Source organism: Spermophilus citellus, assembly GCF_964194105.1.
Source record: "Spermophilus citellus genome assembly, chromosome: 5".
In the NCBI taxonomy this organism is placed as follows: Eukaryota; Metazoa; Chordata; class Mammalia; order Rodentia; family Sciuridae; genus Spermophilus; species Spermophilus citellus.
The window spans coordinates 165,651,750-165,674,454 of NC_138186.1; the positions used below are offsets into that span (position 1 = coordinate 165,651,750).

Sequence of the window (22,705 nt, forward strand, 5' to 3'; positions counted from 1 at the left end):
AATTTGTTTCTGCTTTCTGATGCATGTTATTTTTATCTTTGAGGATTAACCTGAGCATTTTGAATGAGACAAGCTCAGTCCTGGTGGAAAATTTTTAAAAAAGGTATTTTATTTCAAATGACCTTTTCTTCCCAAAGGGGTAATTTTTATGACCAATGGTGACTAAAGACAGGCTTAGCAGAGCCCAGATTATTACATACCAGGAACAGCTAAGCAGGCTGGTTATGAGGTGCCTGACTGCAAGGAGGACCCTCAGGAAAAGAGTCACCTGTCAGATTCCAGGAGGGAGGGGGCTTGCCTTCCCCACTGTGTTCCAGGTATCATCAGGGCCTTCACCTTGACAGAGTCCCCTGCTTCCTCTCACACCACTACTTCCACCTCCGAAGGACAGGTGGCTGCGCTCAAGCAGGCCAGGCCACCCTCTGCTCACCTTTGAGGGATCAGCCTCTCAGAGCTGAGGTACCCGGACTTGTGCATCTCTTTGTTATAGTCTCCGAACTTGGCCTGCACAGCGTAGGACCCCAGGAGCACCGCTGTCTCAGGAGGACAGTAGATCTCGTCACTGAGAATCCCCTCCTTCACCTGGAGGAAGAACAGCTTCTGCGTGATGTCCTGGATGAGCTCCTCAGACACGTCCTCAGGGTAGAACTTGGCCCGGAACTTGAACTGGAGGGGGTTCTCCTTCCTGACCTCCTGGGCAGACACCTGGAGGGACAGAAGCCACTTTCCAACATCTTTTTCAAACATTGTCTGATGAACAAGGAAGGACTCAAAAGGGGGCTTCTGGCCAGCGACAGTATCTGTTCTCAAAGTCAACTTTAGTATGAGAAACAAAAAAAGTCCAGTCAAGAGCACCAGCGCACACTCACACGCCACTGGAAACCCACTGAGCTGCCACACTGCTCCCCAAAACCCTCATTCCTAGGGATGATGCTATCAATTCCAAGGACGTAGACCTGCAATCTTGAAATGTGCCCAGGTGCCAATCTGGCCTGGGACCATGGCACACACCTCCACCCTGGACTTGTTATAGTGACACGGGAGGAGGGACGCTGGGAGAAAGCAGAGTTTTCAAAGAATCTGAAGAAAATACATTTAGCCGATTGTTTCTCTTTAAAATTGTTAGTGGAATTATCCCATCCTTGGAGTTGGCAGATAATCTCTCACAGGTTCAAACAAAGCAATAGCAGCTTCTTACAACATAGTGGGTGATTCATGGTTTTTAAGATTAACAATCTCACTGGGGGGAAAAAAACAAAACTGAGGTCAACTAAAAGCTAGGCAATGAACCGTTCCTCTTGCTCCAATAAGGGGCACTGAGGAGGAACACGGGTCTAATTTCCGATCCACATCCCTTTTACTGGAAGGCTGCAGCCTTTTTGTCTGTAAAAACTTTTACACAAATAGAAAGGAACCCAAAAACAAAAGACTTCAAGTGCTCCAGCTTTATTGTCAACAAAGCAGACCAACTAGCCTGTAAATAGTTAACCCCGACTTACCTTTTTATCAAGTTTCAACCAGGTAGGAAATCCTTTATTGTCCACATACTGGAGGCCAAAGTACCACACTTCCCGGAGGCCGATGGTCTTAACCACCTGCGAGACAGCAAGCAAGAGGCCTGGTCGTGAGAAACTCCCCTAAACAGGCCACAGTGACCAGCAGTCGTCCACGTGTCCAGTGGTCCCCAAGAAACCAAGGTGCCTGCTTGGTCAAATCCACTGGCAGTACTTTCTCAAGTGACCGGTTGCCCACAGAGTCATTATGCCAAAGCCACGAATGATGTATTTTTAACATAAATCTGACCCGATTAGGAGTTATCTTTAAATTTTTTAAGTGCACACTCTGCCCTTTTGCTCTGCACAGAGCTTCCTGAGTGAACATCACCAGGCTGGGCTGTGGCGAGCACATGCACCATGGGACCCACGGCCTACCAGAGACAGGTGTGTCCAGGTGTGCTGTCACCACAGAGGTTGGGGGGGGGGTGACTAGCATTCTTGAGGACTCCAGAAATGTGAAATTCTGATACAGCTGAGTTAGGACCCCGACCCTAGGTCACAAAGACTTCATATTTAAAAATTCCCTACAACACGAGGAAAAGAAGCCTCCTGAGGTGTGTACAGGGAGAGCCCCAGACTGGTGATTCTCACAGGTGTCTTGGAAACAAAAGCAGAGGTAGTCGGGTGTGTTGACCACCATCAAAGGAGTCCTGTGGCTCTGGCATATAATTAAATCCCTTGACATGGTGCTACACCTTTAGGGAAAATGTTACCATTCTTCAGACACATGGCTTCTATCATGTTTAAAGAGAAAGAGGAGGGAACACCCTCAAAACCATGCATGGGCCCTTGCTTAAAGTAAAACCTGAGATTTCACATAAAAGCCAGCTCTGTTTCCTCACCTGCAGGGGGCCAGATGCTGTTCATTCAATGCTAACAAGGGCTGACCTCTTCATCCTCTCCCTTGCCCCCAAAACAGGGCAGATGGACTATACTCAAAATTCTTCACTGTGGAACAAAGCGAAGGAGACACACTTTTCCACAGTGCTCCCCGACAGGTATCTGCAGCCCCGTGTCTCCTGTGTTATGGCAGATGAGCGCAGAGAGCAGAGACCAGGTCTCCATCCTGTCCTGCTAACTTCTTGTTCCCCACAGACCAGCACCTTATTGGCTGAGGCTGGCTCCAAGTCGCACAAGGAAGCCCTGCAGACTCGGCAGGTGCCTGCTCCCGCCCAGCTTTTCCATTTCATCCTCCCAGCGTGGACCAAAGCAGCTGAAGAGAATCTCCTGACCATCCTCTCCTGTCCTGTATCAGGCTTGCCATGGACTTTCAGGGCCACAGCTCAGAGTGCCTCCTGCATCTGAGGCCGTCCTGTGCAGCCATGTCAAGACCCCCACTCTCTCGGCTGAAACCAGCCCCTAGCTGCCCCGACCTGCACTTTTTAAAATTCTTTTTTATAATGTGTTCTTTTTAGATATGCGTGACAGTAGAGTGTATCCTGACATATTATACATGCATGGAGTATAACTTCCCATTCCTGAGGTTGTATATGACGAGGCGTTACCCTGGTTGTGAATTCATATAGGAACCCAGGAAATTTATTTCCTATTCATTCTACGCTCTTTCCTGTTCCCATCCTCCTCCCGTCCCTTCATTCCCCTTGTCTAAATCCACAGTACTTCCTTCCCTACGCTCCACCCTCATCCCTTATTGTATGTTAGCACCTGCATGTCTGAGGACATTCGGGCTTTGGTTTTGGGGACTGGCTTATATCACGTAGCATGATATTCTCCACTCTATCTGTTTATCGGCAAATGCCATTTTCACCCTTCTTTATGGCTGAGTACTATTGCACTTCTTTATTGGAGGAATCTTCTCTTTTCAGCTTAATGGTCTTCGGTGTCTTTGTTTCAAAGTCCTACCCTACCCCCACGGTTAGAATTAACCAACCTTACTTTATTCATTGCTTTTTAAAAGCCATCCCATGGGTCCTCCTCACTCGCCTCCCAACCTCACAACTGCCTTCCAGGTCCTCCGCTTTGCCTCATGATAAAAAGACATGTCAACCACGGGTTCGAGCCCTCACCCCCACCTCAGAGGGTTAGAGTGGCAGGTTTGGGAAGGCAAAGGCAGGGATGTGTCTGCTTCACAGACTCTGAGCAACAGCTGGGCCACTCCCCGGCCTCCAGCAGGTGCAGCAGCAGCCGTCCAGTCCCAGTCTGTCTAGTCGCTGGCCAGCAAACCGGAGCTTTGGACTGGAGTCCAGCCACTGACCGCCACTCACTGTAGGGCCTCGGCTGAGTGGGACAGGCTGCTGCAGGAGACGTGAGGACAGGTGGACGGAGAGGACGGAGACCAACTCCCTCCCAGTCTCCCTCACCTGGCCATCAAGGCCAGCTTTCACTGACCAGTCTGGCCCATGAACCAGCTTCCCATCAGACCCTTCCCTGTAACCAGGTCTTGTCTTGCCAGTTATTCTAGTGTATTCTCTGCTTAAAAAAAAAAAAAAAACTTATGCTGGAAACCCCACTACTCAGAGGTGAGGACTGGTGCCCAGAAGGTGACCAAGGACATGCTGGCTGCAGGCAGAGCCACCACTGGAAGTCAGGGCACTGCCTAGGGTCAGGTCCTAGGCACCGAGTCACACAGGGTGCAGCTGGCTCCACTTGGCTTACTCTGGGATTATCTTCCAGGAGAAGCCTTCAGATTTTTGCCCTAAATCGAGCCTCACCCAGAACAGTAAATTATCTTTATCCTTTTTGGGTGAAGCAGACCCAGGTAGAATCTCAAAACACATGACAATAATCATGGCGACTGGCTGTCACCACCCTTACACAGCCAGCCTGGGCATGCCCTGGCACTAGTGGCTTTATTGCAGGGCCACCAACACTACCTGGCACTCGCTTACTGGAGATCTGATCAAGCATTGGGAGCCACCTGGAATCTCTAAATGCACCCACTTCTTCCTCCCAGGTTTCCCCGTCACCAGTCCCTCCCATTTCTGAATCTGGTGGTTGAGTGTAGAACACCACTGTGGGCCCTCAGGAAAGCAAGCCTCATGACTCACTTCTGCCCTGGGCCCCCCGGATCCTGGCTCCTGAGCAGAGTCGACTCAGCCCAGAAGAGCTGATCCTGCTCCCAGAGCCTGGACCCTTCCACAGAGAAGCACCACAGCCTCTGGGGAGCTCACCATTCCTAGTCAAACTCTGCCATTCCCCTCAGGTTCCCCGCAGGTGCAGGAACAGGAGGCACCTGTGCTGTCCCCTCAAGAAAGAGCCTCTGTGACCCGAGGAAGCTCACGGGTGCTGAGGAGTAGCCAGGCCTGCCAGTGACCCAAGCTCTGGCTGGCACAAGGGCACCTCAGGCACTTCCCTCACCACCGCCCAGGGCCAATTGCCCTGTGAAATCAGGCAGAGGAGCCAAAGGAAGGTAGGGAGGGAGGACTGGGTTTTCCAAGACCACCCGCGAGGTGAGAGCTACGGGACCACACCACTTCCATCTGAGCATCCTGCAGTGTGATCTGCATACAGGTGGAGATCTGCTGTTCAGAGTGCCTTGTTATGAGACATCACGACACACTACAGAATAGGAAGAACGAACAAGGGGCCAGGGCCAGTGCGTCTGGAACCAGCCTAAGGTATCCGCTAGGCCACAGTGTTCACACCTGCAAAAGGGGGTTTCTAAAGAAATCACGGACAGCGGGCTGCGGCCTGTGGTCTGCTACTTGTTCAGCTGACCCGTGAGCTTCCTCGGGTCAAGAATGGGTTTCCATTTTTTAAATGGTTGGGGGTGGAGAGGCTCACGTGAAAATCCAGGGTGCCTATATAGCTTTATTGGAATACACCGCACTCATTCATTCCCAAGTTCATGGCTGCTTTCAATACTACAAGGGCAAGGGTGAACTGTGACCGGCAGGCCTACCCGCCTTCTGCAGGGAAAGTGTACTGGCCTGAGATATAAAGCTATGAAAACAATGCCAGATAATGATTTTCTGTCTCACCCTGACGGGGGAAAGACTTAAGCTATTAAGATGAGATTTTATCTGAAGCAGCTACTACCAGGAAAAACTAAATGTCATAGAAATTAACATCACTAATAAATATTTAACAGAAATCTCCCAACTTTAAAGGCGTTTTGTAATGCTACTGAAGGCTGGTGTGGCACTTTTACCTTCCCGAAGACCTTTCTAACCTATTACTTCAAGTGAGCCAACCGAGGCAATTCACTCAGCAAAGAGATTTGGATGCTGCAAAAAGTCCCTGTCCCCCACTCCCGCCCTCAAACAGTGACTCTCTCAAGAGCAGAGACCGACCTGATCGAAGAGCTGCTTCCCGGTGGTGTTCGGCTGGATGGCGAACTCCAGCTCGGCGTCCATGGTGGTGACCCGCACATTGATCTGGAAAGCAAGATGGAAACAGTGAACCGACTGCACTCTTCTGATGACTGCCGAGGCTCCGGCAGGTGCAGAGCCACTTGGCAGGGCGGCAGCCTCACGTCCCTCTTCCACATCCATTCTCACGCTGGTCACAGAACACAGACCCTGGCTGTGATCCCAGTGTCAGCCAGAGTGCAGAGTCTGGGTTCAAGGGCAAGGTGTCTCTGCTCCCATAAAGCACATCTGCATGTAGGTCTGAGCAGCTCTTCTACAAAACCAACTAACAGCAGAGTATTTTTCCACGCATCCTCACGACCCTTGCATATGCCAAGGGAGGCAGACAGCGCTCCTGAGGCACCAGGGCTCAGGGGCGAGGTTCACACCACAGCAGCACAGAGAGCAGAGGCAGAGTAAAGCCAGAGGTCTGGGCCACGTTAGAAACCACCTACACACTGAAGAAGGAAATGGTGAGCCAGGCACAGGGGTGCATGCCTGTAATCACAGCAGCTCAGGAGGCTGAGGCAGGAGGATCGTAGGTTCAAAGCCAGCCTCAGCAACTGAGCAAGGCCCTAAGCAACTTGGTGAGATCTTGTCTCAAAATACAAAATAAAAGGGTGGGGATGCTACTCAGTGCTTAAGTGCCCCTGGGTTCAAATCTTCAGTAGCAAAAAAAGAAAAAGAAAAAAATGACTGAGACACATCAAACATGGTAGATTTTTAAAATGGCAAATATGAAGATAGGACAATCAGAGAAAGTTGTGTCTAAAATTTAAACGGTGGCAAGCAAAACGGTGCATATGCTGTCAATGCAGATGTGAAGTCCACCTGCACAGAAGAGGGCGGTAAGGCGGAGGAGAGGGTAAGACGGTAGGAGGTGGTCCAGGGGACGGGAGGTTGCCGAAATGGATCTCAAGGCAGTTAAAACATTCCTCACCCAGATTTACTAAACTTGTGGAAAACACCAAATCTGGCTACTTTACAGCACTACCCACAGGAAAACTTCAGAGCCGCACAGCAACGGAAACGCCTCAAGTTACGATATTTGCTTCTCACCCATCCGAGAGACACTGGGTGAAGCGCAGAGCTGGGAGGCACCCCACCTGGCCCCTTCCCAACATGGGGAACTGCAGAAGGTCAGAGGCAGCTCACAGAGGTCCACGCGTGGTGTCACATGCATTCAGCGGTCGCCAAACACTGCTCCTACTTCAGGGACACTCAGTCCTCATAAAAACCATTCCCCCCCACCCCTGAACATTCCAGACTCCGATGGCGGAGACACCGACACACACGCAGTACCCCACGGAAGCTCGCCGACAGGGACAGAGGGAGGTGCAACTTGCCAGGTTTTATAAAAGGATGATTTCCCAAGTCCACAAATTAAAAGAACTAAAGTTTACAGAAAGGCAAGATGAAAGGTATTTGAAAGTCTTTAATCATATTAAAGTATAAAAACCCTAAGTTTCTTTAATTTCTTGCTGACAATAATTTATTTTTTTAAAAAGGCTGTTATGAAGCATAAAATCAGCAAGCATCTCTCTCAATCATGGTTCTCAGGACACATGTGAGAGGCGCAAACCAGCGGCAAAGTTAAATACTCCAACAAACACAACTCCCGGTCACGTCCAATGTGACCAGATGCCACGCGTCCAACGCCCAGCTACGCCTTCCCTAACCATTCAGAAGTGGAACCCCAGCTCAGCAGACTACAGCCCCTACCTGGTCAAGGCAAAAAGGAAAGGGCAGATTTGAGGCAAAGGAGAGTCCAGACCAAGTCCTGATCACTCCTAAGACCAAGGACCCTGAGAGTGTCATCTCAAAGCAAAGCAAATAATCACCATAAAAAAGTGATAGACTATTTTGCAAATAAATAAAGCATATTAACAGGAATGAATGGGAACTTAAAATGTACTATTTAAATGTTCTGAATCAGGTTCATATTTGATAAAAGTCCACACAACCCTTTGAAAAGGCAAGTAGAATAAGGAATACTTTTATACTGAGGGTAGCTGTGATGACCCAGCAATGTCCAAGGTGAACTCAGAAATGAAGCCCAGTGGGTCCGTGTAAGTGCACACATCCGCACCTTCACCAAGCGACTTCACCCAAACAGAAGCAGCAGCAGCAGCAGCAGCAGCAGCTCGGGCCATTCTGCCAAGTTTCAGTTGGACAAGTTGTTCCACAAATCCTTTACCTATGTTCCAACATCCACGGGAAACCGTGCCATCTGGTACCGAACCCCCAACACAGGTGGCAAGGCTGAGGAGCAACTGGAGGCTTTATGGCACTGCAGTACACACAGAGGGGGGAGGAGAGGCTGGGCCGGGGCTCAGAGGCCCACCTGCCTATCAGGTGAAGGTTCTGGGTTGAATCCCCAGCAAAACACACACACACACACACACACACACACACACACACACAGTGGGACCAGCACAAGAAGCAAACAGGATTTCCCTCTCCTGCTCAATTCTGGCCTCAACAAAAGATGACCCTAGGAGCTGGGGTTGTAGCTCAGTGGTAGAGGGCTTGCTTACATGGATTTGATCCTCAGCACCACATAAAAATAAATAAATAAAATAAAGGCATAGTGTCCATCTACAACCAAAAAAAAAAAAAAAAAAAAAAAAGACCCCAGGTCTTATGTGGGCATACACCAGGATTTTTTTTCTCACTTTACAAACGTGAGAAAAAAATTACCAAATTGATTTTGATATTTGTACAGATTCATAAACAGCCCAACTCTACAATCTTTACATCAAGGTTGAGATAGGAGTGCTAATGAAATCTAAGTGATAGGTGACCAGCTCTGTGCTAATGGTCAATGACCAAGCTGCTTAAATTAATGGGGGTGTGTGTTGCTTATTGGTTGTGACCCCACCTGTGTTTCCTGCAGAGGGTGTTCCTGGGTTCTGGACAGCACAAGGGATCATCCTGCAGGACCACCCCAGGCACTGCAAAATGCTCTGTGTCCCTGAGCCCATTACTAAGGACAAGTGACCCCAGAAACACCAAAAAGCAGCCCACTCCGGCCGCCCTGGCCCCCCCATTCCAAAAGCTTGGTGCAGGCAGGTAGGGGCTCAACTCAGTCTCTGCTCAAACAATCTACAGCATGCTGTACAGTTCTGTGTTAGAGAGACCATGAAGATTATTTTCAGTTTTACAGACCTTCAATAATGTGCTGCAACGTGGCATAAACTTTCACTAAAGCTTGAAATGAGACATTTACTAGGGTAAGAAGACCATTTCCATACATATTTTCACCAAAGCATGAAACGAGACCTTTACTAGGGTAAGAAGACCATTTCCATACATATTTTGAGGCTTCAAAGAAACCAGGCTTTAGCAATTAGGGAAACATCTAACTCCCAACTCTTTTTTCTCAGCGTGTGTTAGGTTTCCACAGTGAGCTACTGTTCTGAGCGGGCGCAGTGTGCGGGGAGGCAGGCTGGTGCTTTTCAACAGTGCCAAGGAAATCAAGGGGGACTGCGTGGTTCTGATGCATGTGAGGACGGCCCGACAAGTCCACAGGCCTGAAGAGGCCACCACAAAAATCTAATCTGGGCAAAGACCAGGGAAAAGAGTGTCTGTCTGCAATTTTTATTGTCTGGGTAATTCCCACTAATCATTCACTTTTGTCAAAAGCCATACTGAAGGCAACACAATCACATGCACAGTATGCAATTAGGCATTTAAAATCTAACCCCCAAAAGTGTGCTATTCATCCACCTCAGGCTTGCCAAAAAACTAAAACCCATATTTTTTTGTCGTAGGGGGTAGAGGTGATTAAAGTTTAATTTTACTCATGTGCCCCCTCCATGCCCGCACAGCCGGTGGGTGATGGTGCAGATGACAATAATTCACATCTTCCTGCCATGTGCTGTGCCACTTGAAGCTAAGACACAAAGTCACATCCAGAGGTCTGAAATGTTAAAACACGCAGGGAACTAGACATACTCACATTCAAATGTTTATAATGGAAATTTATAAATAAATTCAGAGAAGTAGTAATCTAATGATTAAAAATATTTTTTTTAAAAAAAGTAGCTCTGTACTTTCAGAATTTTAGAATGAATTTCAGAATAGGATGACTTACCTTGAACACAAACCTGGAAAGCTTGGTACTGCAGAGGCCCGAACCCCTCAAAGGAAGTGAGGTTCTAGTGAATATGTGTACGCTTTTCACAATAATCACATTTAGAAAAAGAAAAAAAAAAACCAGCAAAATCTCCCTTCCCATAGCTGCCTAACATAGTAAGTGAAGTTGGTTTTTATTTCAGTTTCTCATCTATTGCCAGAATATCCGTGTTTTAAAGAGAAATGTCTAAAAACAAAAATAGGAATGAACTTTGTTTCTGGGAAAACAAAACAAAACAAAATTACCCAGTAAAGCTTTTTAAAAACACATTTCTTGAAATGAAAAATGGCCATAGTTTCACACATATTTTGGCCAAGCCACTGAACTGTACAGTGCATAACACATTCATGTGTGAAGATGCCGAACACGAAAACCTGTTTGTCTTAGTTAATGAAGTTAATGAAAACCTAATTACTCCTGACTCTCCCAACCTTTTGTTTAGTCGTCTTCTTTTTAAAACACTGCCTGTTGTTCTAACTCTAGGCTAGCTCAGCTCAGACTACCAGCTGATGACTAACAGCTTTGCTCCAATGTCCCCTAGGCTTGACACTTGCACAAGGGCACCTCCCACGCCCTGGGCTTGTCAGTCTACAACACCAACTAAACAGCAGGAGTGTGCAGGCCTCTGTGGGCACTGCTGCCCTGCCCAGGAACATCTTACCAATGAACCAGAAGGGAGAGGCCTCGGTGGTACCATATACTACAGTGGTTCCCAAATCAGACCCCAGAGCTGCCTTTCAAACACCCTAGTTTCTGGGATACAATCCAGGGATCCGTATTTCTTTTTTTTTTTGGGGGGGGGGGTGGTGGTGGTACTGGGGATTTAACTCAGAGGCACTCAGCCACTGAGTCACATCCCCAGCCCTATTTTTATTTTTATTTTAGAGACAGGGTCTGAGTTGCCAGCTCCTCACCATTGTTGAGGCTGGCTATGAACTCACAATTCTCCTACCTCAGCCTCCCGAGCCACTGGGACTACAGGCGTGTGCCACGCTGCTCTGTGGATCTATTTCTTAAAGTCACCCAAGTGCTTCTGAGCAAATCTGGACAAATTTGGGGAGGGTGTCACTGGAACGTAAGGATCAGAGCTTGTATGTTTTCTACTGAGGACCCAAGTAGATGACCCCACCCCCGGGCCACTTGATTTGCAGAGGGTCTGGACACTGCTGGGTCTGAGGTGGTGGGTGGCAAGCCCAGAGGAGGATGTGACGTCAGAGCACTGTCAGAGCCCTCTCAGGTGGCTGGGGCTGGGGCAGGAGGATGCCCACAGGGAGGAAAATAACACTAGAATGCTAGCAGAAGCTGGCCAGGTTGTTTGTGCGGACCCAGAAGTGCTCACACCTCGTCTGGAGTTTCCAGAGGGAGACAGCTCTCAGGCAGAAATGAGACAGCACTGCGAGTCGGCCAATGCCGCACCAACACTGAAGGCCTTAAACCCCAACCTGTTTTGTTTTTAACAAACTCACCAAGAGTTCACTCTGCTAAAGCACAATAAACCCAGCCACCCTCTGCTCCACTCTCAGGGCTGGACAGCTCGGGATAGCAGGCTGGTCCCTGCTTCTCCAGCTCCTCCCCTCCCGCCTGCAGAATGAAGTAGCTGGAAACCCTGGCCAGGGAGGGAGGGACCTCCCAGCTCTCATCTGCAGCTTTTGCAAACTGCTTGCATGGCCCTGGACACCACCAAGTCAGAGACCGTGTAGTTCTCTGGAAAATTCTTTGACTTTTAAAGGGAAGCGGGATGTACGGTGGCGGGGGCCATGGTTTGAGTGGTTAAGTTTCTTTTTGCTTTAGCCAAAAGGCTTCTGAATGCCTCTGCTACACTCATGCAAACAGCAAATCTCAGGAGGGCCCAGTCTGGGCTTCCCAGGTGGCTCTGCCCAAGTAGGACTTCCCAAGGGCATGTCAAAGAGCCGAGGTTCTTCAGAACACACTTTGGAATACACGATTTCCGAGTCTTTCCAGCTTAACTGTTCAAATGGTTTCTAAAACACCTTCTAAGAGTCTGAGAAATGGGGGGGGGGGCACCGAGTTGATAATGAAATATGGTGTTTTACTTCTAACCAGTGAGTAACTGCTCAATTTCTGGCTCCCATCAAATTGTTTCCCAGTTCTTTCCCTCATTTTGGTATACATCTAGCTATGCAAGCTTTCCTTTGGGAAGTGTCATTTCCTTCAGGAGAAAATATTTAAAAATTTAAGGTTACCTCTATTCTCCTTTTTTATAGAAGGAATACTGTCTGTACAAAGAGCTCAGACAGGAGGGACAGGTCCAGGACCAATCCCTCTACAACTTTTGGGCAAGGGACAGAGACTCAGAGGAGCCAGCGCACTGCAGGGAGAGACAAGCGCGGCGACGTTCCTCACATCTTCCAGAGTCAGTAAGACCACTTAACACAGAAGGGGAATTCGAACGGTGGCATTTAAACGTCTGAATTTCAGGAAGTGAACTCGGGGATGACATTGATCTCTGCATTCGCACACCTGCAGTCACTATTCGCACACCTGCAGTCACTCGAGATCAGCCTGAGTGGAACTGTCCAATCAGCCAGTCCACGAGAGCCTGACCTTCCGCATCATGAAAATGTCAGTGCTGTTGTCCAGCAGTTCAGCCCCCTGCCGAAGGTGCCGCTTCAGCAACTTCTAACAGTTTTCAAATATTTGGATAAGACCTTCTGCAGGCTTGGAAATGCTCTGCCAGAAGTAGATACAGTAAGGTTCTCCCACAAAGGGGAACAAGGCGGGAGCGACCGGTCCCCACGACAGATGAACTACAGCAGCTTCTTCAGATGCTGTTTGGTTCACTTCATTGAATAAATTATGGAGAAAATAACTGAACTTTGATTTTCATGCTGTCACTAGTACCTTCAAATAACAGCTTCACACGTGTGTGTGTGTGTGTGTGTGTGTATAATTTCAGTTGCAGGTGGATGCAACACCTTTATTTTATTTATTATTATGTGGTGTTGAGGATCAAACCCAGGGCCTCACACACGGAGGCGAGGCTCTACACTGAGCTACAAACCAGCTCTTAAAACAGCTTTTTTACATATCATAAAATTCACACATTTGAAATGTACAATTCAGTACTATTTAGTACATTCACAGAATTATGCAACCAATGCTATCTGGTTTTAGAAAAAAAAGGAACCCCATCCCATACCCCTGAACAGTCTTTTCCCATTATTATGTTTTGAGGGGGAGCGGGTACCGGGGACTGAACTCAGGGATACTTGACCACTGAGCCACATCCCCAGCTCTATTTTATATTTTATTTAGAGAAAGGTCTCACTGACTTGCTTAACCCCCAATAACATTCTCGCTTTACTGCCCAATAATATTCCACTGTGACACCATCCCTGCCTGGCCGCTCCCCTGCTGGTGGCGCCGGGTTCAGCACTCCACTTACAAACTCGCTCCAAAGAAGCAGCAGCTGGAAACCAGAACGTTCAAACGGGACTATGCATTGTCAGTTTAATTAGAGCGAACAGTCTTAAGAGTGATAGGAATATAAGATCAGTTTTTAAAACCACATTTTTAATTTAGCTTGCTGATTTTGTTTAAGCTCTGAAGGAAAGCACTCTATGTTCTGGGGAAGACAGTGCCAGCAGCCACACCGACTCGAACACAGGACTGAAACACTGGGGACTCTGTACCACGCTGGGTCTCTGGAAGCCAGCAGTCAATGTGGCCTCGTGACTCTAAGCCCCTTCTCCTTCACTGCTGAGCTGCCCCCAGTACACACCAGGGCAAGAGTGAAAACCAGCCTCTCCCCAGGACCCTCCCTCACAGACCTGCTCCTCCCTAGGTCCAAGCGGGCACTTGGGTGCTGGTGTGAGCACGCCACAGTCAGCACTCAAAGACGACAAAGAGTTTTTTTTTTTTTTTTTTTTTTTTGGAGAGAGAGAATTTTTTTAAATATTTATTTTTTAGTTTTCGGCGGACACAACATCTTTGTTGGTATGCGGTGCTGAGGATCGAACCCAGCACCCCGCACATGCCAGGCGAGCGTGCTACTGCTTGAGCCACATCCCCAGCCCGATTTTTAAAAATTTTTTTAAAGAATTTTTTCTTTATTTATCGCCTTCAATGTGTTCTGAGTCCACCCCAAGGGCAGATTTTTTTTTTTAAATGTGGTACTGGGGATTAAAACCCAGGGCCTTGTGCATACTAGGCAAACACTCTACCACCGAGCTATATCCGCAGCCCAACAAAACAGATTCTAAGTGAACACCTCCTGTACCCTGGAGACCTTCTTGGATTAATACCCCTCCCCGACTTTTGCTACGCATCACCAGACTTGTTATCTGAAACTGGAGTGAGGTGGCCCAAGCCATGCCCCTTTGCTGGCCCTTAGTGTGGCTCCCACTGGAACTGTCAAAAGAACCACCTGCAGCACTTATTACTAAGCAGCCCACTGCTTCCTGGGCCCAGGTAAGGGCAGCTGTTGGGGCAGGACTGTGAATTCACCCCACATGCCCAGGAGTGATGACCCTGATAAGCCCTGGGCTGCAGTGGAAGTTCAGAAGGCCCGACTCCTCTGCCAATGCACTCGCTGTGCTAGTGACCATGTGACATGTCTGCCCCGGATCTATCTCCTGGGCACGCTGGCACACAGGACATGTGTGCTTTAGGAACCCGCAACAGAGGAGCCCATCCTGTAACACCTCTGAATCCTGATCCCCTCATCTTTAGGAAAGAGAAAACACCCCATATAATGTCAGCTGTCACAGCACTTGTCATGTGACCAACCTCTAGAAAACACGAGCACTAACTCAGCAAACCTTAACTGGCCTAGGGTAGAAATGCAGCTCCTCAAATTCAGCCGGCAGGCAAGGCAGAAGGCCCTAGGGACAGGTGGAATGTTTGTGGGGTGCGGGTTTATTTACTGCTTTCCCTCCATCCACGTCACCAGCATTGGTAGGGTGTCACAGTAACAGTTAATTCCTACAAGATAACCTTGTTTCCATTTATTACACAAAACGAATGCGTCTTTCTTACATGTAATGCTGCTTGCCATACAACTGTTTATAGAAAAAACTAAATTATATAAAACAGTGGCAACTGAAACTCCAATGGCCATGTTTACACTGTTACAGTTTCTAATAAGCAGGGTCAGAAGTGTCCAATTGTTACCCCATAAGGGCAGTCCCCAAACCTCCCTGTTGTGAAGAGACATCATTCTTTAAGGACTGAGCAGACACAAACAAGAATCTCCATGTTAACATTCTCAAACACCGCTGCCAAGAGGAAAGATGCATAATACAGAAATGTGGCCCTTGAAACATTTTCTCATTAAATGGAGTGAGGCGCACATCCAGATCAGTTACAGCAGTAACCTGACACTGTGCTTGACGAAGGCACCACACCACCTGTCAATCAAGAGTGGGCAACAGTGGCTCCTCCCTAATCCTCACCCATGGCAAGAGCCATCTGTCACCAAGCACCCAAAGGCAGGCTGGGCCAGAAAACTTCCAGGAGCACATATTGAAGCTCTGGCTCTATCACCAGACTTTGTAAACACTCCTGCTGGCAGGCAGAAAAGGTGGGGGCTATCAGGATAAATATGCTGTACTAATGAAATAATCCTAAGGCAATCTGCAGCCCCATGGATGAAGATGATCACACTGCTAATCCTTTCTAGCAAGCCCTCCATCTCCAAGTCATCCCCAATCATCATCTCATACTGCCTCCTTCGAGGTTAAACACCACCAGCATGCAGAAAGCTGCTTCATCTATGGGCTTAGGAACATTAACAAAGGCCAGCCGCAAATTAACCGCACATGACAAAAACCGTCAAGCAATTCAGAACGATTTCTGTGCACAGTTTTGTCTGTAGCACAAACAAACCAACAAAGACACATGGGTAGGACAGAGGGTATGTTCTCATGTTCTGGTAGGAAATCCCCTGTAACTATACAATAGCAGCACATACACTAGTCTTTTGTTGCCTGAGTAATAAGAATAATAAACCATCAAATGCCAGAGCAGACAAGAGTCCACTTGTCACGCCTTTGACAACTACTAGACAGCACCCCCACCAAGGTCAGAGTGCTGGTGCACAGTCCTGTTAACCCTTCAACTTTCCTAGGAACCACCAGAAGACAGTTGCGCTGTTCCCAGGAACACGAAGTCCCTGAGAAATGGTCCTGTGGCAGAGTGCTGAGCACAGGCCAGTTCCAGCGGCTCTCAGAACTCCCGGCATCTATGACGAAGCTGTAGACCTCCACTGCAGAAGCCATCCCTGTGACAGTGGTCACTGCCTCAGAAAGTTAACCCAAGAGAATTCGGGTTCCTCTGCACATGGGTAGGTGCTGGGATGACTGCATTCCCTGTGGGCAGTGTCCATCAGGAACTGACCCAGGGCAAGGCAGGGCCTTCAAACCACCCTGGCCTCCCCCGCACCCTCCAGGGAGGTGTAAGCACTCTAGTCAGCTCTGCCCAGGTGCTAATCACTAATGAAAACCAAGTGGAACCACACAGGTCAAAGTCAAAGGCACCAACTTAACCATGAAAAGCTCCGAAGGTGCCACCAGAGCTCTGTGCTCTATTTAAGCACAGTCCTGACTCAGTTTCAGGAAGTGTGAGTCAATCTTAACTTGTATAAAAGAGACTTTGAAGAGCCACTGGTTCAAATTTTAACCGCCAGCAGGTCTGGCAAAAAGGACGGTTACCAAGCAACCCCCCCCCCCCATCTCTGTGTGTCAATGAAAGATTTTTACTGGTGCATTTCTGCTTGTCCTACCAGCTAATTACTTATGAATGCCTCACAACTTCATTTTGGAAGACTTGTACACTTCTGTACTGCAGCATGACAAGTCTGTCTTTTGTTTCTTTCAAGCACAAACCCTCATACATCATCCACCCCTGACAAGGGGCAACAGAGCCTGGGCAGGTCTGGAATGCTCTCCTGCTCCGTGGTCCTCCTGACTCGGGGCAGGCACCCACTTCATCTTATGGAAAGGCCAGAGGCACTTTAAGGAACTTTTCAGGTACCTTAATTATGAAAATTAACACGCCACCCCCCTCATTTCCTCTGTCAAACTCCTCTCACCCTTCCCCGAGTCTACCAGTCTACTGTGAGGCTGAACTTAACGTGGATGTCAAACTCTTACCACGGGACAGACTCCAACAGTGCAGAGTACTAACACAGAAGCTGGGTCTTAGAATTTCCCAATGACTTCTTCTATGCTGCTGGTATCTACTTTGTTATGTTTTTGTGAATAATTGTATGTTTTAAGTGGAACAAGTAAAACAGTGACGAGGTATAACTAACTGCTTTGTAGGGAGACTCTGAATGGGCACTGCTTGGTGTAAGGTTGTCCTAGTCTGATGACTTTTTTTTTTTCCCTTTTTCTCTTTGGAGACAGGGTCTCCCAAGTTGCCCAGGTTGGCCTCAAACTTGCAATCCTCCTGCCTCAGCCTCCAGAGTAGTTGGCATTACAGGCAGGCACCTGCATGCAGCTGGCCTGCTGACTTCTTCTTAGTGACAGAGGAAAGAAAGTGGGGCCAAAAAAACGTTTAAGCAACTTCCTTAACTCTTGCTCACTGAAAACATTTACATCTGTGTAGCTCCTTTGTTAGTCCCAAGGTTGTGTATCTCTAAGTCAAGCTTTTAAGACAAAAAGTTTCTATTTCTAAGTTCTTGGGCTGAAAAAATTTTGAAATTCTATGAATATGAAAATGAAGTGTGCAGATTAATATGTATCCCATAACTTCAAGAATATGTATTCTCACATCCTTCTGAATAGCTCCTTTTTGCTTCTGAAAGTGAGCCACTTCCTGTCCCTAGACCCACTTCCTGACAGGCTGGGGCTGCTTAACAAACACACAAAGCAGACAAACCAGTCCTGTTTGTACTCATGATGATTAGAGAAAATCACGACCTTAGAACCAGAAGGAGCTTTCAGAGCACTCACATTAAAAAGGGGCCAGTTCCTCTACTTCAAAACCTGCCAGGCCCTGCCGGCTGTTAGCAGGCTAAGCACTGCTGCGGGAGGGCAGATGGCAGCTGCTTCCCGGTGCAGCACGGCAACCCAGGTGGGCATTGGGGACCTGCTTATGGTGTGTGAAAATACCGCTCCTGAACCCACGACCTGTTAAGTTTCAAGGTTCGTTTCTGTTAACTTCCAAGATCCCTTTTCTGTACCTCTCTGTAAGCAGGGACCAACCAACTCCGTCCATACTGGGAATGACACGGGTTGGATGTGCACATTTAATAGGGGAACTGAACTAAAATTCTTAGAGGGGAAAGGAAGCATCCAAGGAGGCTACCTTCTGCAAAAGAAATGATTCTTTAAAGAAATACAAATAGTCTACATCCTTCTCTCCCCACCCCAAGGAAGGCAAACTAACGTCTCTTTCAAGGTCACTTTCGCTTTATCTATCAAACCTGTGAAGTTGTAGGTCCATAACATGTGATTCTGGTTTTCTAGGTGTGTCCCGTACTTCAGCACTGATTTAGTTCCCTGAAACGTCTAGTAAATTACAGGATTCCATAAAGGACAAAAAGGACGAGGAATGCCAGGAGGGCTAATTCACACTACCACGAGTTTTAATTCTAGACTCACGAATCAGGGAAACCAAAAGCTTGCCGACTAGACCCACTACCCCCCTGGAAAGCACTATTTTCTTTGTAAATTTAGAAGCCTGTGAAGAGTTTTCCCTTTCCATTCTCATGACATTAGGGGGGAGCCTGGGGAAGCTGTCAAACCGACATCAGTTCCTTTGCTGACCTGCTGTTTTAGGGAGGGGCATATAAAATCAGCCACACTTAAATCTAGTGACATGTCAGAGATCAGTCTCTGTCCCAGTCAGGACCACACATGCAGGAGTATTCTGTAGCATTAAAGAACATCTCTCCTTAAGAAGCTCATGCAGGAGCTATCTGAACTTGCCCATGAAGTCTTTTCTTTTGGCACTGATCAAATACAGAGTAAGACCATAGTATCTTTGTTTTTTAAAAATCCAAACTAAATAAGCAAGATCACAAAATTTGCTTGAATAAGCAAAACCCAAGAAAAACTTACACTTTTAAATCACCCTTGTTCCTGAAGTCATATAAAGTTAAACACCAAACTCTTTGACTTGCACTTCAAGGCAATAGCGCTGTATGTTGTATCCATGATGGGATTATGATCATGTGTGTAACTGCCTGATGGGAGAACAAGGGCACACGGTGTGCACTTCACAACTCTCAGTGCCTGCCCCAGCCCCAACCCTGCTCCTGGTCTGATGAATGCCTCCCCCACCTGCTCCGCTGGACGGCGTCCACCCTGCCAGAACACAGATGGTAGGTGGCATCTTAAAAGGACTGCATAAGATCCCAGTCAGTAGATGTCTTGCATTTTATGTTCAATCCCAATGTTCAAGTCTGAGACAGTTGCTATAAAGACAATGTCCTGTTCCCAGCTGGGTCAAAGCATCTCCCTCTCTCACCCCCTAAAAATCTTGGAAATCAGAATAACAGTGGAACAGCTGGGAACCAACGGTTCCTCCTGCTTCCACGTCAACTGGAGTTCTGAGGAGACCTCCTTTAACACCCGCACGTGGGGTAAGATGGCCCTCGGGAGGACTCCAGCTACTCCGTGATCCAGCACAGGGGTGTCCCACACACACAGCGCCTCTTCAGCCCCTTGTGGCAGGGACTCCCTCTTGCTGGGCTCCTCCCACCCGAAGAAGACTGGCACTTCTCCTGAGGAGCAAAATCGAAGTCTCCCACCCACTGTCCCTGTAATAGGCTTTAAAAAGCAAGCTCTCCACGTGGGAGCCCTGGAACACTCCCCAAGGCAGAGGGAACCCCACAACACAGTAAGCCTCCGGCAGGCTTCCTCCTGGCCGCACACTGACCCTCCAGTGTTGCTCTTTCCTCTTTCTACAGTTTAAAAAAGAGAAACAACGTTTTGGTTTGTTTGCATATTTTAAGACCATCAACATCATTTCACCAGTGAAAACGTCATCACGCAGCACCAGAGGGCTTTAAAATGTACCTGAAAACCACCAGGTGTGGTCACACACACCTGTCATCACAGCAACTCAGGAGGCTGAGGCAAGAGGATGAGAGTCCAAGGCCAGCCTGGGCAAATTAGTGAGACCCTATCTCAAAATAAACATTAGAAAGGGCTGAGGATGTAGCTCAACTGTCAAGAGTCCCTGGGTTCAATCCCCAGCTGGCAAGGGGGAATGTATATAAAACCATAATCCCACTATCATATCCAACAATCCAAAACCAGTTCCCTAATTTTTAAAACTCAGTCAACTCACTTTCCCCCATTGTACCACCATATCTTTTTAAATTTATTTTCTATTTTGAGACAAGATCTCACTCACTAAGTCACTGAGGCTGGCCTTGAGCTTTCCATCCTCCTGCCACAGCCTCCTAAGATGCTGTGAAGACAGGTGAGCGCCTCCATTCCCAGCTTGATAAACATCATCTTTACAGCTGACCCGTTCAAGTCCCACACTGCACGTTTTGACCTTGTTTTCAGATGATTACCACATTGCCCTGTCCAGCCAGGTTCTCCCCTCCCTACCGCCTAGTCTAAGGCCCACTTAAGAGTGTCACCCAAATGGCAATGTGCTATGTAGGCCACCACCTCAAAACCAGATGTGACACCCTCCATTAGGTAACTAAGGCAACGCAGCACCCTAATGAGAACACCATACCAACACAGTAATAAAGTCCTCGGGGGCAGTCTCCAACATAATATCTACTCTCTAAGCTCTCACCAGCGATCCGTGGTTCAGGGTTCTCTAAGAACATGGGGTGAGGATGGATCGTCTTCCAAAACACATCGTACAAGAACTCACAGATGCGGCAATAGGCAAAATACTACCGGAACAATCAGTTCTCCTGAAAGAGCGCACCCGAGAAATGATGGAAGAATTTAATGGGGCCCAGCAGATGGCAACACGCTCTCACCAAATCTACCCGAAACAGGGGTTTGGAGAAAGGTCATCCTGGCTCGTGGGTCAACACAAAGGTGATTTACCAAAACCAAAATGATCACATCTGCCCACTCACAGGTCACTTTGCCCAACTGAGTTAGTAAAAGAATAAAAACAACTCCGCCTCTTGGCAAGGCCCGGATGAGAACCCGCAGTAGGTTCTTCCTCTCCGGGACATTACTGATACTTGCCTCTCCTGTGACAATGTGAGCCTCCAAAAGCAGCCTGGGGAGGGGCCGAGGACAATGCTGGTCTTTTAGACTCTGGGCACAAAGGCCGTTGTACTTAGACCTGGGTCTACCTCCCTGGGCCTCTGGCCACTGAGAGAGGGGGGCAATGTGCATCTGAGACTGGCGTGCATTCCGGATGGACACTGGCCGGGCCATCATTTGATGTGACTGAGGGGAAGGGGATGTAATCCTTCAAAAGGCTCTTTTAGTTAACTTGTCCCCAGGAAGTAAACCTGGCCCAGCAGTGCTCTGTATGTGGGAGGGGTGTGGACAGTGTTTATGGTGGGAGAGAAGGACCGACAGTGAGGTAAAGTCCACCGACTGTACCATTTCATGAGGCCGAGTTGGAGGGGAAAGAATGACCATCATGAGACGGTAAAGCTTTTAATCAGATTAGAACTCAGCAGCTGCAAGCAGAACACAGGCCCTTCCGATCAGGGCCAGGCGCCAGGCCAGGTGCTCTGGAGGCAGCCCCTCAGCCCTCATGGGTGGGCTCACAGGCCCTGGTGGACAGGCACGGAGAGAGGCAGCTGAAGAAGCCCGCCCCAGACTACCCACCAGGAGGCAGCGCATTCACCCAGTGGTCCACCCCAATTTACCTGCCAATAGAGCAAGAATCTGAAGTTCCTTCTAGATGCAGACAATGATGACTTTTTAAATTTTTTTAATTGCTTCTCGCTTTGTAGCCAGGAAAGCCAAGACCCCCCCCCCCCGCCCCAAAACAAGCACTGAACGCAAAGATAAGTTCTGTGAAGCACAGCACGGTGGGGCAAGGGGTGGGCGCAGCACGGCTGGATCAGACGGGGTGGTCTAAACTTGGGACTGAATGATGAAACTGTCCATAGTCAGAAATTCACTAGCATAAGACTAGCGTAAGTCGAAAGTTAATTTTAAATGACGATATAAAAGCAATTCATTTATACAGCATTCTCTTTCCAACTCAAATATCAGGTACAAATTGCTTTCTTTTAGCTTATGCCAGAAGTCTGTCATTAGATGCTGGGGGAGCAGGTGTGACACAAGATACTGCCACCTTCTCTATAGAACAAAGAACAGCCACCATTACCAGCCTTGTTTAAAATATGACCTCAGCACCAGCCAACCTTGGTCCTAGGTGACAGTTTTCACAACAGACATCCGTGCTTGGGCTGTGGTGCACTGTACTGGCTAACTGGTTCTTTCTTCTTTGAGAACAGTTTTTTTAAAACTGCAACCAATGAGGTGGTTCTGTTTCCAAATATCAGCCTCGCCATACAATACACACAAGTTTATAACAAGGTCTTCACAATATCTGCCTTTATCCTAGAAGCAGGGTTGCTAAAAAAAAATATATATATTTTTTTTTTGTAAAGGATCAGAGAGTAAATGTTTTAGGCTTTGAGGTCCTTATTTGGTGACTACTGCGTAATGTCGTTGTTTCTAAAAGAACCCTGCAAAAATGCAGCAACCATCTTTAGCTGGTAGACCTCACAAAAACTGGCCACAGTTAGGGCCTGCCTGCAGATAATCAATCGTCGTGCTCCATCC

General features: G+C 47.9%; 1 protein-coding gene across 1 annotated transcript in view; it reads right to left on the reverse strand.

Annotated features, from left to right (window-relative positions):
* EZR (ezrin) overlaps window positions 1–22,705 on the reverse strand; it is a 46,986-nt gene that overhangs the window by 16,977 nt on the left and 7,304 nt on the right. Inside the window, exons 3-5 of the mRNA XM_081294548.1 lie at window positions 5,810–5,893; window positions 1,500–1,595; window positions 431–705 (exon numbers count right to left, since the gene is read on the reverse strand). Coding sequence (XP_081150674.1) covers window positions 431–705; window positions 1,500–1,595; window positions 5,810–5,893 — 455 coding nt within the window. The remainder of the gene's footprint in view (window positions 1–430; window positions 706–1,499; window positions 1,596–5,809; window positions 5,894–22,705) is intronic.